This window comes from Podarcis raffonei, chromosome 6 (assembly GCF_027172205.1).
Source record: "Podarcis raffonei isolate rPodRaf1 chromosome 6, rPodRaf1.pri, whole genome shotgun sequence".
Lineage (NCBI taxonomy): Eukaryota > Metazoa > Chordata > Lepidosauria > Squamata > Lacertidae > Podarcis > Podarcis raffonei.
This window is the reverse complement of record NC_070607.1, coordinates 2,443,163-2,457,638: the sequence shown is the minus strand read 5'-3', so window position 1 is coordinate 2,457,638 and position 14,476 is coordinate 2,443,163. Positions and strand designations below refer to the sequence as shown.

The 14,476-nt window shown below is 44.4% G+C and overlaps 1 protein-coding gene across 1 annotated transcript; it reads right to left on the bottom strand.

Moving 5' to 3' along the window:
* Positions 1 to 5,789: 5,789 nt before the first annotated feature.
* Positions 5,790 to 12,663, bottom strand: LOC128415204 (regulator of G-protein signaling 16-like). The gene is made up of 5 exons (XM_053391129.1): positions 12,389 to 12,663; positions 9,454 to 9,546; positions 8,364 to 8,425; positions 7,440 to 7,606; positions 5,790 to 6,798 (listed from the first exon to the last, which is right to left on the bottom strand). The coding sequence occupies exons 1-5, from the start codon at positions 12,646 to 12,648 to the stop codon at positions 6,598 to 6,600; spliced, it is 783 nt and encodes a 260-aa protein (XP_053247104.1). The 5' UTR covers positions 12,649 to 12,663; the 3' UTR covers positions 5,790 to 6,597.
* Between the last annotated feature and the right edge of the window lie 1,813 nt (positions 12,664 to 14,476).

The following is a 14,476-nucleotide window of genomic DNA, read 5'->3' as shown; positions in this document are numbered from 1 at the left end:
CCGCTTTGAGGATTTTTGGGGTATAATTTTTATGCAAATAAATATGCATTGTAATGGAAAAGGAAAGAGAAGTGGTTCTCTTTCTTCTTCAAAAGGGATGTCCCTGAAGTCTTCATGAATAAGGCCAGCCTCATTCCTCTTGAAGCCAGATTCGCTCTGGCCTCACAGTTCCTCATGAGCACAGCTTATCTCTCACCTGATAAATCAGGATTGGTGGCATCCACCACCTGGTTGCTGGAGTGCACATAGATGAACCTTACTTTTAATGGTGTTGCCTTTCCATCTTTCCTTACCCTAACCTCTTCAGCCTCCCCCTCCTTCATGTAGACCAGGGGATGGATGGGAGGGGGGCAACAGAAGGCCAGCAACCGGTCCAGCCTTTGAAACCCAAGGAAGAACAGGGTCAGAAATGGGTTATAGTTACTTCCTTGATCCTCTCTATCTGTGCACTGAATGTGGGGTATCTGGCAACTGAACTTGCTGTCACGAACCTCTAATGAAGAGTGCAGCAAGGAGTTGGACGCACGGAGGAGGGCATCTTGTCAAAAAGACCATCAGATAAGGTGCTCTTCTTGTGATGATGCCCACAAGGGAGATGGAAAGCCATTTCCCTCAAAGCATCTGTGGTGGCCTTGAGGACAATCTTTTAAAAATAACCGTGACATGGTTCCCTATGTTTCTAAATCTTGATGGATAGTGATAGAAGCAGAAAGCAGGAAGAATTAGAAATCCTACTTGCACTTGAGAAGAAGAGAGTCTTTTCAACCCCTCAGGAAACATATCTTATTTGCCACCAACTATGTGCCATGCACATTGATAACTGACTTTCACGAGTGTTGCCTTTTCGTTTTTCATCACCGTGACGTCTCTTCCTCCTCCTCCTTGCAGACCAGGGGGTGGGATTTTGGTGCTCGGCAGCAGCAGGACAGCAGCCTGTGAAACCTAGGGAAGAACAGGGGGAAAGTCAGAAAACAATCCAACCAAGGCATGATCCCCTATTTTTCTAAATCTTGAGGGATAGAAACAAGCAGAATGCAAAAAGAACTGGAAATCCTACATACACTTGAGCAGAAGAGAGACTCTTCAATCCCTCAGGAAACATCTCCGATTTGTCACCAACGAGCTGCTTTCTCTCTAACTAACTACCTAGCCTGGAATGGTTGCTCTTCCCAACGTTCACTGCCAAGTCAGTCAGCAGGGGGACGTGTCACAATGGAGGACAGGTCACCATTCCTTTAGCTACCCCTCCCACATTGCAGGGGGTTGGACTAGATGACCCTTGGAACCCCTTCCAACTCTTCAATTCTATGATACTTTGCTTAACAATGGGCATTGCTCCTCTTAATAGTCAATTTTATAACTTTCAGTTGAGAGGGTGCCGAACATTACACCTCAGGAACATTACACCTCGTTTCTCCTCTCATAGCTAGGGTCCAAGGCAGCAGCCAGCCATGGTTCAAGGTCTCTCAGTGCAGCCTCTTTCAGCCACTGCTGCCTGGAGTTCTGCCTCCTTCTTGCTCCTTCTTCCCAGAAAACCTTTGCAGAAAACAAGCCGTCCCCTGCCGCTTCTAGTATCCCCCTCGCCACCCTGGAAACCTCACTTTCACATCCCCTGTAATTCCCCAATGTGTCCCATCAATAAACAACCAGCTTTCCTTACTCTGCGATACAGTAAATATTAGTTTTATTTATGTTTAACAAATGTCCCTACCACATTACAATGTGTCTCTTTGGGGGGTGGGTTGTTGTTTTTATTTTGATTATATATATTGTGCTTTTTATGTTGAACTTTTCTGTGAACCGCCCTGAGACCTTCGGGTATAGGGCGGTATATAAATTCAATTAATAATAACTACTACTACTGCTGCTACTACTACTACTCTGATTCCAGCACCTTCCCTTTCAAAGCATCTTGCAAAAAGCACTTTTTCCTGTGGTGACATCATGCCCCCTGTAATCCTGATAGCCCCCCCTTTCAAGTCTCACCTTTTGTCAGGGTAGAGACTCTGCCAACACCTGATCCGCCTCTCTGCGCAAAGCTTCCGACTTCAAACCCCACCTTTACTAACTTCAGAAATTATGGGGAGAACCTGGCACCCAGGAATTCTAGGGGGTCTTTGTCCGCTGCAAACCCACAACAATATCAAAGTCTGTTACGTTTTCTTAAGATTTGTACTTAGTTGTATTATGCACAATGTTTAGGGTCTGGTTGGTTTTTTCCATTCATAGGGTCTCCACTAGTAGTTGTACAAAGGATGCACCTTCCTTTCTAAAAAAACAGGGTAGGGTTTCAGTGCAATCTAAAAGCAGTGACAAGGAGGCTTTTCAGTAATCTGGGCAATATTATAATGGACAGGAGCTAAAGGATTTCACCCTTAGACTTCCAATCCCGTCACCAGTTACTTTCGATTTATGCTCAGTGTGTTCCATCAATAAACAACCAGCTTTCCTTACTCTGAAATACAGTGAATATTAGTTTTATTTATGTTTGAATAAATGTTTCTACCAAATTATATCATGCAGATGTTGTCCTTTCCTCCCACCCCTTCCTCCTCCCTGGCCAATATGAAACAGATTTCCATTGCACTGGTTTTGTAACTGATTTATTTTCAAATAATATAACAACAACATTATAACATTCTTGAATCCACAACGTAGTATCTCAGTCATTCACACTGAAAGAACCGGAATAAGTTCCAGTTGTAAATAAATAATAAATATTAAAGCAGCTCTGGCCTTGGGGAGAATTCCAGTTCATCTTCTCTTAGACTTCTGGCCAGGCTAACTTCAGCAATAGGACAGTACATTTCATCCTGAGGTTTTAAACTGGGCTGCAAAGGCGTGGTCACTTCATTGCTGGTTTGCTGATGGAATCACCTTCCACTAGACAGGCATCTCACAATTTCTCATCTGTGGTTCAGCATTAAGAAATGTTTTTTATTTTGTAGAACTTCTCAAGAAAACCAACAATAAAGGGGCAGCATGGCAGCTGTGCGAAACAGAATAATGCAAAGAACTGGGTAGAGCACATTTTTCAAATTCATATCCTCCACCCTCCTTTGCTGCTGAAGAATATTTATTTTGGCATGCAGGCAGATCGATGGTTAAATCACAATGGCATGCAAACACTGCAGCAGTAAAGAGTTCACCCCAAGTAGACCCACAAAAGTAGCATTGGGTGTGTTTTTTTAAAAAGAAAAGTTTGTGTAAACATGGTTTGGCTTATATAACTATATATATATGCACTGTTCTCTCACCAGTGAAGTCCATGGAGGGAGGTTTTAACCATAGACTTCAGAAGGAAAACTGCATCATGCCTCCTTTTTCAGACAACACTTCACAGAAGTCAACAGGAGTTTGTCTGAATAAGGTTAATCAAAACCAGAATAAGAACCTCAGGATATGGTCTCTGCCAAATGAGTTGCAGCATGCAAGAGGCTTTTGCTATTGGCTCAGGGTGCATCTGCTCTGGGAAATGTTGCTTGTGGATAAATGAAAGAAAAGCATAAACTGATCTTACTGGTATTTGAAAGCTTTACTAGCAGCAGCAGCAGAAACAGCACTGTAAATTGCTCAGTAGTTGCAGTTTGACTGTTTATTTTCTCAGCTACTTCCAGTACTGAATTCACATAAGTCTAGATAGGTTTCTGTTGTGAACAAATACTCTGCTTGGTATTTTGCAGTTTGTCAGGGCTGATTTTAACAAACTACCTGGCGTACAATTGTTCAGCCAGGTGTGGCACGTTCTGTTGCTGCCAGGATTATCTTGCGCGTACAATCCTAGCTGGTGTACATTACAAGATGTATGAAAGTACAAATGAGCAGGGATTCAATGACTGCGAGCCTGTGCCCCTTCTCAGTTGTAATCCAGGATCCTGTCTATCCATTACACAAGTTGGACCAGTAAAGTCTCATAGTGTCTGCCCTGCTGAGTGACTGGGCCACTCCTGCACCCGCCTTCCATTCTATTCTATGCTGCCCTTCTCTCTCAGAAATTAAGTCACTTGCACTAAGTTACGATAACCGGCCTACTAACTTGCTAACATGATTTAACCATTTATCTCTGCTCTGTGTGTACTGCTTTAGCAGCAGACTTTGCCTTTGTTTACCCATTCACATCATTCTTCATTTACCAGGTTTTTCCTTGTCTCCTTTTTCAAAATGTCCTTCCTCCAAACTTGTCAGTCTACGGGCACAATTCATTGGAAACGTCTCCTGTGCATATAGCCCTACAAAAATATTGGAAGTTCCACAAGCACATGCACGATTGCTATCAGTTTCAACAGGTCTTGCACTGGAGATGAGGCTACAATTGAACAGTGTTTTAATATTCCCCAAATAATCTCCATTTATTCTATTTTCAGAATTTAAATGAGACTGGTCTGCAGTAAGTCGCTTGTGAATCAGACAGCTTTTCATCCCTGCTGGGCCTTTTAACTTTCTCTGATTGCATTTTGGTCAAGGACTGCAAATACCTAGTCACCTGGTCACCTGTGTAAGTAAGAATAATATTGGCAAACAAAAGATGAACAGGTCAAATCCATGATGATTCACTGGGTGAAGGATTTGGGGTACAATATTGAGTTAGCAGCATGGGAGAGATTATGGACAACAAGTTTAAATTCACAGCATGTTACACTCTGAAGGAAAATTATATGAAAATAATGTATTGTTGGTATTTAACTCCTAGTTAATTAGCTAAAATGTACAATCAAATTCTAAAACATGCTGGAAATGCGAAGAGAAGGAGGGCACCTTTTATCATATATGGTGGTCATGTAAGGTGGTAAACGACTTCTGGGAAATGATATATAATGACCTGAACAAAATGCTGAAAATAACTTTTCTTAAGAGACCAGAAGCTTTTCTTTTAGGAATTTTAGGTGCCGAGATTCTGAAGGACCAGATGAAATTATTTATGTTCGCGACCACAGCTGCAAGGATTCTGGTAGCCCAGAGATGGAAAGATGGTACAACTCTGACCAATGAAGAATGGCAGATAAAATGATGAACTATGCCGAGATGGCAAAACTTACAGGAAGAATTAGAAACCAGGAAGAGGCTGATTTTAATAAGGAATGGGGAAAGTATATAATCTATTTGAAAAACTATTGTAAACAAATTCATTGGTAGGACTGACAGAAAACTTGTAGTAAAAATTTGAGCTATGGATTGATAAAGGACTTATAAGAATAGAGTTATGGAAGAGATGCAGAGGGAAAATCTTAAGAGGATTCACAAAGGGCGGGAGGGAAATCAATGGGGATTTTACAGTATGTTTCTGTTTGAGTGTGTATCTTTCTTTTGTTTATTCTTGTAAAATTGAAAATGCAAAAATACAATTTATAAAAGAAAATAATCTTCAGGCAGGGAAGAAAGTTTCCCTTCCCCTGCCCTTTCAAGCTGTCAGCTGTGCTGCACATGACTGAGACAGCAAACCTATACACATGCACACTTATTTGGGAGCAAGCGGGACTTTAAAAAAGCGGGACTTTCTTTCAAGTAAACAGCCGTAGAATGCTCTGTAACACGTTTTGTTTGGACCACCAGGGTAGTAGTTGTTTTTTTCATGGAGAGGTGAGGAATTAATAACTTTTGCAGACTTATATTTGCAAGGCCAATCTAGTCTTGTTTCCCACTCTCTTTTTCTTTACCTCTCTGCTGATGCCACCTGTCAATGTAGTCTTATAGGTATCGTGAAATCAGCGGAGATATCATTTGCAGGCCCCTTGCTGCAGTGACTTGTACCTGTGTCGAAAGTGCTATGCTCATTAAATGCCCTATCTAAATAAATAATTATTAATAATCACTGTAATAATTAACAATAAATGGGAAACCATTAAAAAATGGGGCATGTCACCCAAGGTTGCTTATAATGTTCACAGAGTTTGTTGGCTTCTGCAAATGTCACTGGAAGGAAGTTTGCCCATCATAGCAGAAGGCAGATATGCAGTTGGATCAAAGCAGATGCAGCATTCCTCTGGGTACAAAGGCAAAGCAACACCTGCACTGTTAAGGATGCTAAGTCTTGACTGTTCAGCTGGTTGGTGTACAAACATGCAGAGAGCTGTGTGCTTCTGGAACTGTCATGCGGTAGCTGGAGATTTCAAACCCCTGTGTGCTAGATACAGTTTGTCGTCTGTGTTTTGCAAGTGCAGATACTGGATTCTGAAAGCAGATAGAGTCTGATGCATGCGGATGGGTGCACAGGTGCATAACATTGAACACGAGGATGATACACAGTCTTAGAGAGGAATTCAACCTTTCTAGTTCTCTGCCCCTCAATTCTCGCCTTCCCTTCTGCTTTCTTCGTCCTACTTGGAGTGCAGGTTCTTTCTTGCACAATTTTCTCCGGTGCTTTTCACATGAGTGCCTGTTTTCTGCCCTTCCTAGATGCCAGGGAGGGCCTTTTCTTGGTAGAGCTCCTGGGTGTATGGAAGCATATGAGGTCCCAGGCATCCTGGCCAATGTAAAGGCCCAGCCTAAACTCCACCACTGGAAAGCTCTTATCACCTCCCTCAGAGGCTCCTGCCTCTCCTGGTTCATTCTCTGTCTCTGTTCCCCCAACACAAGTCCTAGCAGTGACCATGAGCAGGTTCAGGTGTGTGTGGGCTTGCCTGTCCTGTGGCTGGTCGCTTGCTCTGTCAGGTCCCTGTAATAGGCAGATTTCAGAAATCTGGGATAGGAGTCCTTTTCCATCAAGGTGTGGGTTTTTGCTTGGGCTTCTTCAAAGCAAGCAGAATTGGCAATGGTGAGGTTCCTCCTGGTCGCCTCTCTGGTTTCATGGTCAAGGTTCACCTGTAAGGAACACAGCAGCAATTAATTCTATGCCAATATGTTTCTTAACAGTGAGGAAAAGCAACAGGTATTGTATGCATTCTAGCAGAGCCAGTGTGAAGCAGTGAAGAGTATGGAAGGAGGACTGGGGAGACCCACAACCCTCTCGGGGGGACTTGGGGTCAGCTGCAGGCTGGCTGGCCCATGAAGCAAAATGAGGCACTTGCCTCAGCCCAGCAGACTCCAGAGAGGTGGCAGGTTTGCTCCTTGCAGAGCCTCACCCCGCCCTCCTGACGGTGAAGCTTTATCTACAGACATAGGACGGCATACAAATTTAACAAATAAAAATAAAAATTTCCTCTAGGAAAAGTCATTGCAGAGCCTCATGCCACCGCCCCCCCCCATCCCAAGGCAAGACTGCAGTGGTGGCAAGGGGGGCAATGGCCAGGGGGTGGCAGCCAGGCATTTTGCTTCAAGCAGCAACGTGTCCTGCGCTATCTCTCAGTCTAACCTACTTCACAAGCTCGTTGTGAGGATAAAATAGAGTGATCGTGGGGAAGGAAACATGTATACTGTCTTGAGAACCTTAGAGGAAATATAGGGTGCAAATGCAGTAGTATTTTTTTTTTAAGGATTGCACCATATTAAGAAATTTTACTCACCTCTTTGGGGGCCTCATTTTGAACAAAATCTTCAAAGATCCTGTTGGCTTTGGCTGCTAGTTTGGCTTTTGAGTGGGTTTTCTTATACTCCTCACAGGCCAGCCAGAACTCCAGGTTCTCTTCACTGAACTCTGTTTTGAGGAAGCCATGAAATGCTGCCAGGCCACCTGTGAGGGAGGACAGGGAATGTTTAGCTTGGAAGGAGAGCGACGAGAACAGAAGGATGCACTTTTTCTTACAGACATTAACACAATGCTATGGGATTTATTTATTTTTTAGAAAGAAAAGACATAGGAATAAAACCCTTGTGCGGAACAAGGGTCAGAACAGTGGTAGAAAAATTATTTTGGGAGAACTGGAGCATAGGCAGGAAATATTTTATAAATATATCCAAATCAGCAGGTTTGGAGCAAACTGATAGGCAGCTAACTTTTCTATAGTATATATATTATTTAAACCACCACAGGGCCTTGTCTGAGGGTTGAATTGTTGTTTAAAAGAACACTCTCTGCTCTGTGTTATTTATCTGTCTCTAGCTGCAGGATCTAGCAGCTTGGACTGGGAATGTGTGGGGAGATATGCAGTGGGGAAATGGCACGGGGGGGGGGAGTTAAACGCCTCCCCGCATACTGTAGTCCTTATATGAAATGGAGCTCCCTGTGGCTGGTACTCGTTTTTTTAAAAAGACAGGGGAAACCAAGCGTTGCATTCAAGGGCATGTTTAACCATACATTAATCTGACCCAGAAGTGAACCTGTCTGAGGCACAGTACACTGTAGGACATATCGCACTTGAAGGAATTATGGAACAATCAAGGCATGCATTTGGTAGCTATGGGGGGAAGGAATGTGTTTTCCTAAAACAAGTTTTGGAAAAATCTCTGCTCCCTTTGACGTGTTGGGGACTGTGAAAAGACGTACTCACTTTTGCTTCTCAGAAGGTGGTCAAAAGACTCCTTCCATCCGAGCACCTCTTCTAAGGCATATCTGGAGAGGAAAATAAACGTAAAAATCATGGTGGTGCCAATAGGAATGTTGGTGTGAAGAGTTTAGGCAGAGGAGCAGACAAGACAAGAAGCCCAGAGGTCCTAAACTAAAGCGAACACCTCATCACCACTTATGGGGGGGGGAGGCAGAAGGAGGTACCTGTCTCTTAATTTCACCTTGTATGGTTTCCATGGTGTGGTTACAATATTTAGAAAACAGCTGAACCCAGGTCTTCACTTCTCCTATTTCTTGTTAGCTGTATGGGAAAACATGGGTCCTTGTTCTTGCAGAGAACAAGCTGGCTTCTAGCTTGAGAACACAGAAGCCACCCCACTGGATCACTGGAATTTACTCAGACTAGATGGGTTGAGCGGTGGTTTCTGCACGTGCTGAAAAGGGAAGTGAGGGGCATATGGGGCTCATCAACCTGGGAAGATTGTCCATCTAAGAGAAGGAAAACTATGATCCTAAACTCCCACTGCCTTGTGGGATATCTTCAGGAGAAGAAAAGGCTAAAGAGTGAGCCCTGCACAAATCTGGAGTGGAATCCCTAAGATGGTTGGATGGCGTTTTGTACGCCTCCTTCCAGGACCTTCTGCAGCCAAGTTGGTGCTAAACGTATTGCTCTGCTTTCCTTTGGACCACATCAATGAAGACGAGAGTCTTGCTGTCTGGGCAGCCCAGGACCTCCAGACACACTGCCCAGGCTTGTTCCTGGGGGAAGTGACCTGGGGGCTACTGACACAGCAGTTTGACCTCATGCCCAGAGGCGCATGCCGTTGTCTCTTGAGACAGATGGATGGCAACAGCTCAGACTCAGGAGGGCAGGTCATGGCTGAAGAACAGATTTCTTCCATAGACAGCTAGTTATGATTCCTCCCTCTCACTGAATTCCTTAGGAGCTAATATATATATTTAATGTTGCACTGCTCCATTGCCCCTTTCAGGACCGGTCCCTCTTAAGTAGCTGCAGCAGTGCTCTAGGTTGGACCAGGTTTTTTTTAGGCTGCCTTCAGCACATGACTTACCTCTGCTTTGTGCTTCGGCTCAGGCTTCCAATTTTATATCCCAGATCTGGTTTATGAAGCAGGATCCCCAAGCGGGTCTTGAATTCCTTTGCTCTGCAGAATGAGAGGAATGGAAGAATGTCAAAATGAATTTTAAGGTAAAACAAGAAGTGGCCACGAGGGGGCAGCAGTGTGTGTTCCTTAAAAAGTGAGAACCACCATCTGTCTGGTTCCAAACTGGCTGTTCACTTCTGGTGTGAATTTGCAGAACTATACATTGGGGGCTGGAGACAGCGGCGGAGCATATATCCTTGCTGCCCTGGGCAGGCGCGCTCCCGAGGGGGGCGTGGCGCGGAGGGTGCCCTCCCAGGCGCGGGACAACCGCTTGGGTGCCCAGAGCAGTGTGTGTGCCCTGCAGCCAGGGGCGGAGCGAGCCACCCTTGGCGGACATTTGGCGCTGCTGCCCGCGACTCCCAAGCCTCCCCCAAGCTGTCAAAACAAAGGGCAAAGGGGGGGGGTGCCGCCGGCAAGGCGGTGCAGCTCCCCCCCTTACCCCAACTTGGGATCTGAATGTCACCCCCCTCAGTGAGGGCACCCGGCACAGACCACCCCCACCGCCCCCCTTCCTATGCCCCTGGCTGGAGAGAAGAGTTGTTGCATGTTTGTTCAAATAAATGTAGGAGATATATGATGGGGAGAGAGAAACAATACTAATTTCTGTTGTGTGAGGGCATGCAAGCATTTCAGTAATGTAGAATTCCTAATCAAGCTGTAATTCCCATTAATGCAGAAGGCAAGGCAGGATTACACATGCAAATAATTTAATCATCTTTGACAGATGGGTGGCCATGTGGTCCTTCAACGACTGCTGTACTGATTCCAGGCCTCTAATACAGCAATTGTGTATTGTATTTATTGTGCTTGCGGGCTCTGTGTGTTAATCATGCTTTCATGGCTACACAACTTTCCCTGAGTTCCCCTTTAAAAAAAAAAGATTTTTATTTCCCACCGAGTTCCCACTTTTATGGACAATGGGATCTAGCTGGCAGCAAAGCTAGCTTATTTTTAGCCTTCAGATTCAGTGGTTAATATCTGAACTGTGTAACCTATACAACATTAAGGATTCACTAGTGCCCTTCCTGTTTAATAAACTGGAACCTCTTGTAACAGCTTCTCTTCATCCCTGGCATCATCCAGGGGACTCTTGGAAAGTCTGTCATGATTGTCACATATGGTGCCCAGCTATGGCTCCAACAAGTGATCCGAAGGTTACACAAATGAACCAAAATTCTGTTTGCACAGTGGCCAACCAGATGCCCCAGGGGAGCTCTCAAGTGGGACGCAAGTGCAACCTAAGATCTCCATTTTTGATGGACACAGTTTCTTCACTTGTTTGGTACATTTTGTTATGTGGCACCTGCTCTTCAGATGCAAAAGGACTGGAATATCACAACATGCAGATGGAACTGTTTGTTAACCACTTTTTGTAAAGACCAAATCATTTCCGCTTGGAGCATCTGCTGTCCTTTTAGTCTCTTCCTCTACTCTTATGTTTCCCTGCAAGATTGCTCTTCCTGCTCAGGCATCCTCTGATAGTCTCTCTTATTCCTCACAGCTCTATGTCAGAGAACTGGAATATTTAAGGTCCAGAGATTTAACACATTCACTCTTTGTCTCTGACTCTTTAAAGCACCACAACAGCTTGACCATAGATGATGGTGGGGTGGGGGAATGAACACTGTCACCAGTGCATAAAGAGGTCTCTATTTGCATGCCTCAAGCTTCCCAGGAAGGAGTGTTTGTTCACAGGTATAAAACAACAACCCCACATTCTTGGACAAAGTATAGAATCCAGGAAGAGCATGCCCGCAATAGTATTATTCTTTCTTTGCTATTAAAAGGACTGATATGTCTGCCTCACTTGGGTGGATAATACAGTAAGCCAGAGCTTCTACAATTACTAGGGGAAAGGATAGGTCCCTGCCTCAAGAAGGTCACAACTGAAACTGCTCACTGCGCTGCTTTTCAGGTAGACATTCAACACTGTAAGGTCCCTCTGTTGTCATGCTCAGCTGAAACTAAGCTCAAGAGAAACATCCTATTTATGATTTCTCTTTGTTTCCTCCCCCTCTTGTTGTCTCCCCCAGTGTCAAAATATAAACTGTGAACACTATTATTCGGTTAAGTAAAATGTTACATCAATAACGGTAGAGAAATTAATACTACGAATGACAACAATCACATTCCTTCTTCAAAACAGCATGAAGCTGAGTTTCTTCCATACCATGTCTCCTGAACTTCCTTTGCACCACTTCTCAGTGACCCAGATTTACTTGCTGCTGCACTAGCCATAACAATGCGGACACGGTCTCCCGTTTTTAGATTTCTTATGACAGCTGCCTGCCTGCTGTAGTGCGTCTGCAAGCAGCCACACCGAGGTGCCTGCCCGCTTGGTGCATCACTGCGACAGTTTGTAGATGACTGCCTGGCGCGCCACTTTCTATTCTTAGCTCGCCCCCCCCTGGGTGGTGTGTGGCAGGAATGCTAATTGTGCAGAGTGCTGCTTGCAGAACCGCATTGCAAAAACAGGTGATCGTTTGGAGAAAAAGGTTTCATTATAACATTTAAAAGCCTTCCTTTTGAGTGAAAGCAAAAGTATGTACAGACCAGGAAGCGTCCCTCAACAAGAGTAACAGAAATTCAGGATAAATGCAGTTATTTTGTTTGTTTGTTTGAATTATTCCCCCCCCCGCACTTCCTGCCCTTGCCAGTGATAGATCTTGCTCATCTAACTAACAAAAGTTTTTCCATTCTTTAGAAGATACTATAGGAGTTTGAGCTATGGTTGTACACAAATGTTACCCCGATCAGTACAGATGTTGAAGCAAAGCACACTCCTGTTTTATCAACTCAGCAGTTGTTTGCTAAGAGCCCCAAATATTTTCCAGCCTCTTACCTTTCCAAGCAGCTTGTAGGAAGGGAAGCTAACCCCCGGCACATGGTGAGGAAGCAGACAGACGCTTTGCCTAAAGCTGTGCAGAAGAGAGAAGCAGGGGGCAGCTCCAGCAGCACCTTTTGCTGTTTAGCGCTCTGTGCGCTGGTGTCTGGAAGCGGAGCTTTTATATCTGATGGGAAATGGGAGGGAGCGGGAATCAAGTGCACAGCTCCTGCCGCCAGACAAGAAGAACTGGAACTGTCCTTGAGCGTCGCAGTCATGAACAGTTCCCGGCAGGAGAACAAGCAGACCAATTCTGCATTGTAAAATATGCCTTCTTCTGTTGCTGTGGTGCCTTAGCATTTGTTGATTTGAAGGGCATACAGAGAGACTCAGGGAACGCATTTTGTGACTAGGTTCACAATTAAATAAACACTTCAGTACTGAGTGTATGGCAGTGCCGGATTTATGTATAAACTAAACAAGCTATAGCTTGGGGCCCCACTCTCTTGGGGGCCCCCAAAAAATTAAAAGGGGAAAAAACTGGATGTACATTTCCAAAATATAAGATAAAAAACTAATAAAATGGCTTTAGATACCTATTAGGTCCATAAATTACCATATAGCATATATTCAACACAAAAAACAGTGACAATTTGTTGTTGACAAAGGACAGCTGGACATATAAAGGACCTAAATCCGGCCCTAGTGTATGGTGAAAAAAATAGTCACGAATGCTGTTTGCTGTACTTTATATGTGATGGTTCCAAGCCTGCCCAGCAAGAAACAAGTTTCATTAAAAGTGGCAGGACTGTGTTCCAAGTGAACCTGCTTCAGACCACGATGCCAGAGAAAGTTGCTGTCCATATTGTGCAGGTTTAGTGCAGTCCTGGGAGCTGCACTGTGAATTCTTAAATATGTGACTGTGGATAAAGCCCAATGATAAAATGCTTTTATTTATATGGAGTATTTATTTTTTAAATGTTCTCTGGTCCAACAGGAAATGGGGAAGTGGTAGCCCTCCAGATGTTTACTGTCACAGGTCATGCAGCTAGGGGCTGATGGTCGGTGGAGCCCACCATCTGGCGGCCATAGCTGCCTCACTTCTGACCTAGAATTTCCACAGCAGAGCATCTTTCCTGTCACACACTGCAAGCATCCTGCAGGTAGATACACAGGATGGACACCCCACACCCCCATGGGGCATGTCTGCTTCGAGGAGAGGGGAAATATCTCCCAGTTCACATCTTTTTCTCCTATCTTCCCGGGTAGGAAAAGCATTAATTGTCCAACATCCTCCATGTGTGTGTTGAGACATGTCATGTTCCAGCTAAAGAAATAAAATCCTACCCAGGCAACCTTGGCACACCTGACTGGTAAATTTTCTTCCACTCTCCCCTTCAACCTTTCCCCTGAGGCATAATAATGAGCATTTTTTACCTAGGACAGAGATGGAGATTTGAGTTCTCCAGATGTTGCAGGACTCCAGCTCCCAGCAGCCCATCCACCATGACCAATGCCTAGGGACAACCAGGATTGTCGTTCAGGAATATCTGAAGGGCCACGGGTTCCCCATCCCTGCCCCATGAAATCTGTAATCCATTTGCCATCTGCCCAGCATTTACAAAACATTATGGGTGATCACTGTACCTTCCCAATAAGTTGTCTGTATGCGTATCTACTGTGCACTATTTAGAATGTAACCTAGTTCATGTGAGTTCCGGCACCTCTTTTTCTAGAAAAATAGCACTGTATATCTATCTAAAAAGCATACCTAGTTTAATCCCTCAGGATGGCATCAACCAACCCATTTTAAGGGCTACATGACTGTAAGGAACTGGGTTGATGGATGAAGAGGTGGGGTAATTTTTATATCAGGAATGTTACTCTGAAATAGGCATGATCCATTTCTGTGTTCCTTTGGAGGAATAAGAGACAGCAGAGACTGTCGTAGCTTTAAGAAATATGGCTTACTTACCTATTTACACCTTCAGTCTGCATGGAAGGAGTCGAGATCTCACAGCGTGGCCATTTCAAGAGGAGCTTGTACCCTGCATCAGGGCAGCCATGCAGTTCAAGGCCTCTCTCCCAGCCATAGCTGTCAACGTT

Excerpts from the sequence above, each read along its gene's own strand:
- LOC128415204 (XM_053391129.1), bottom strand. The coding sequence starts at position 12,648 with ATGACTGCGACGCTCAAGGACAGTTCCAGTTCTTCTTGTCTGGCGGCA. Across the intron at positions 7,607-8,363 it reads CCACCTTCTGAGAAGCAAAA|GTGGCCTGGCAGCATTTCAT; the intron begins GTGAGTACGTCT and ends CCTCCCTCACAG. Across the intron at positions 6,799-7,439 it reads AAAATGAGGCCCCCAAAGAG|GTGAACCTTGACCATGAAAC; the intron begins GTGAGTAAAATT and ends TGTTCCTTACAG.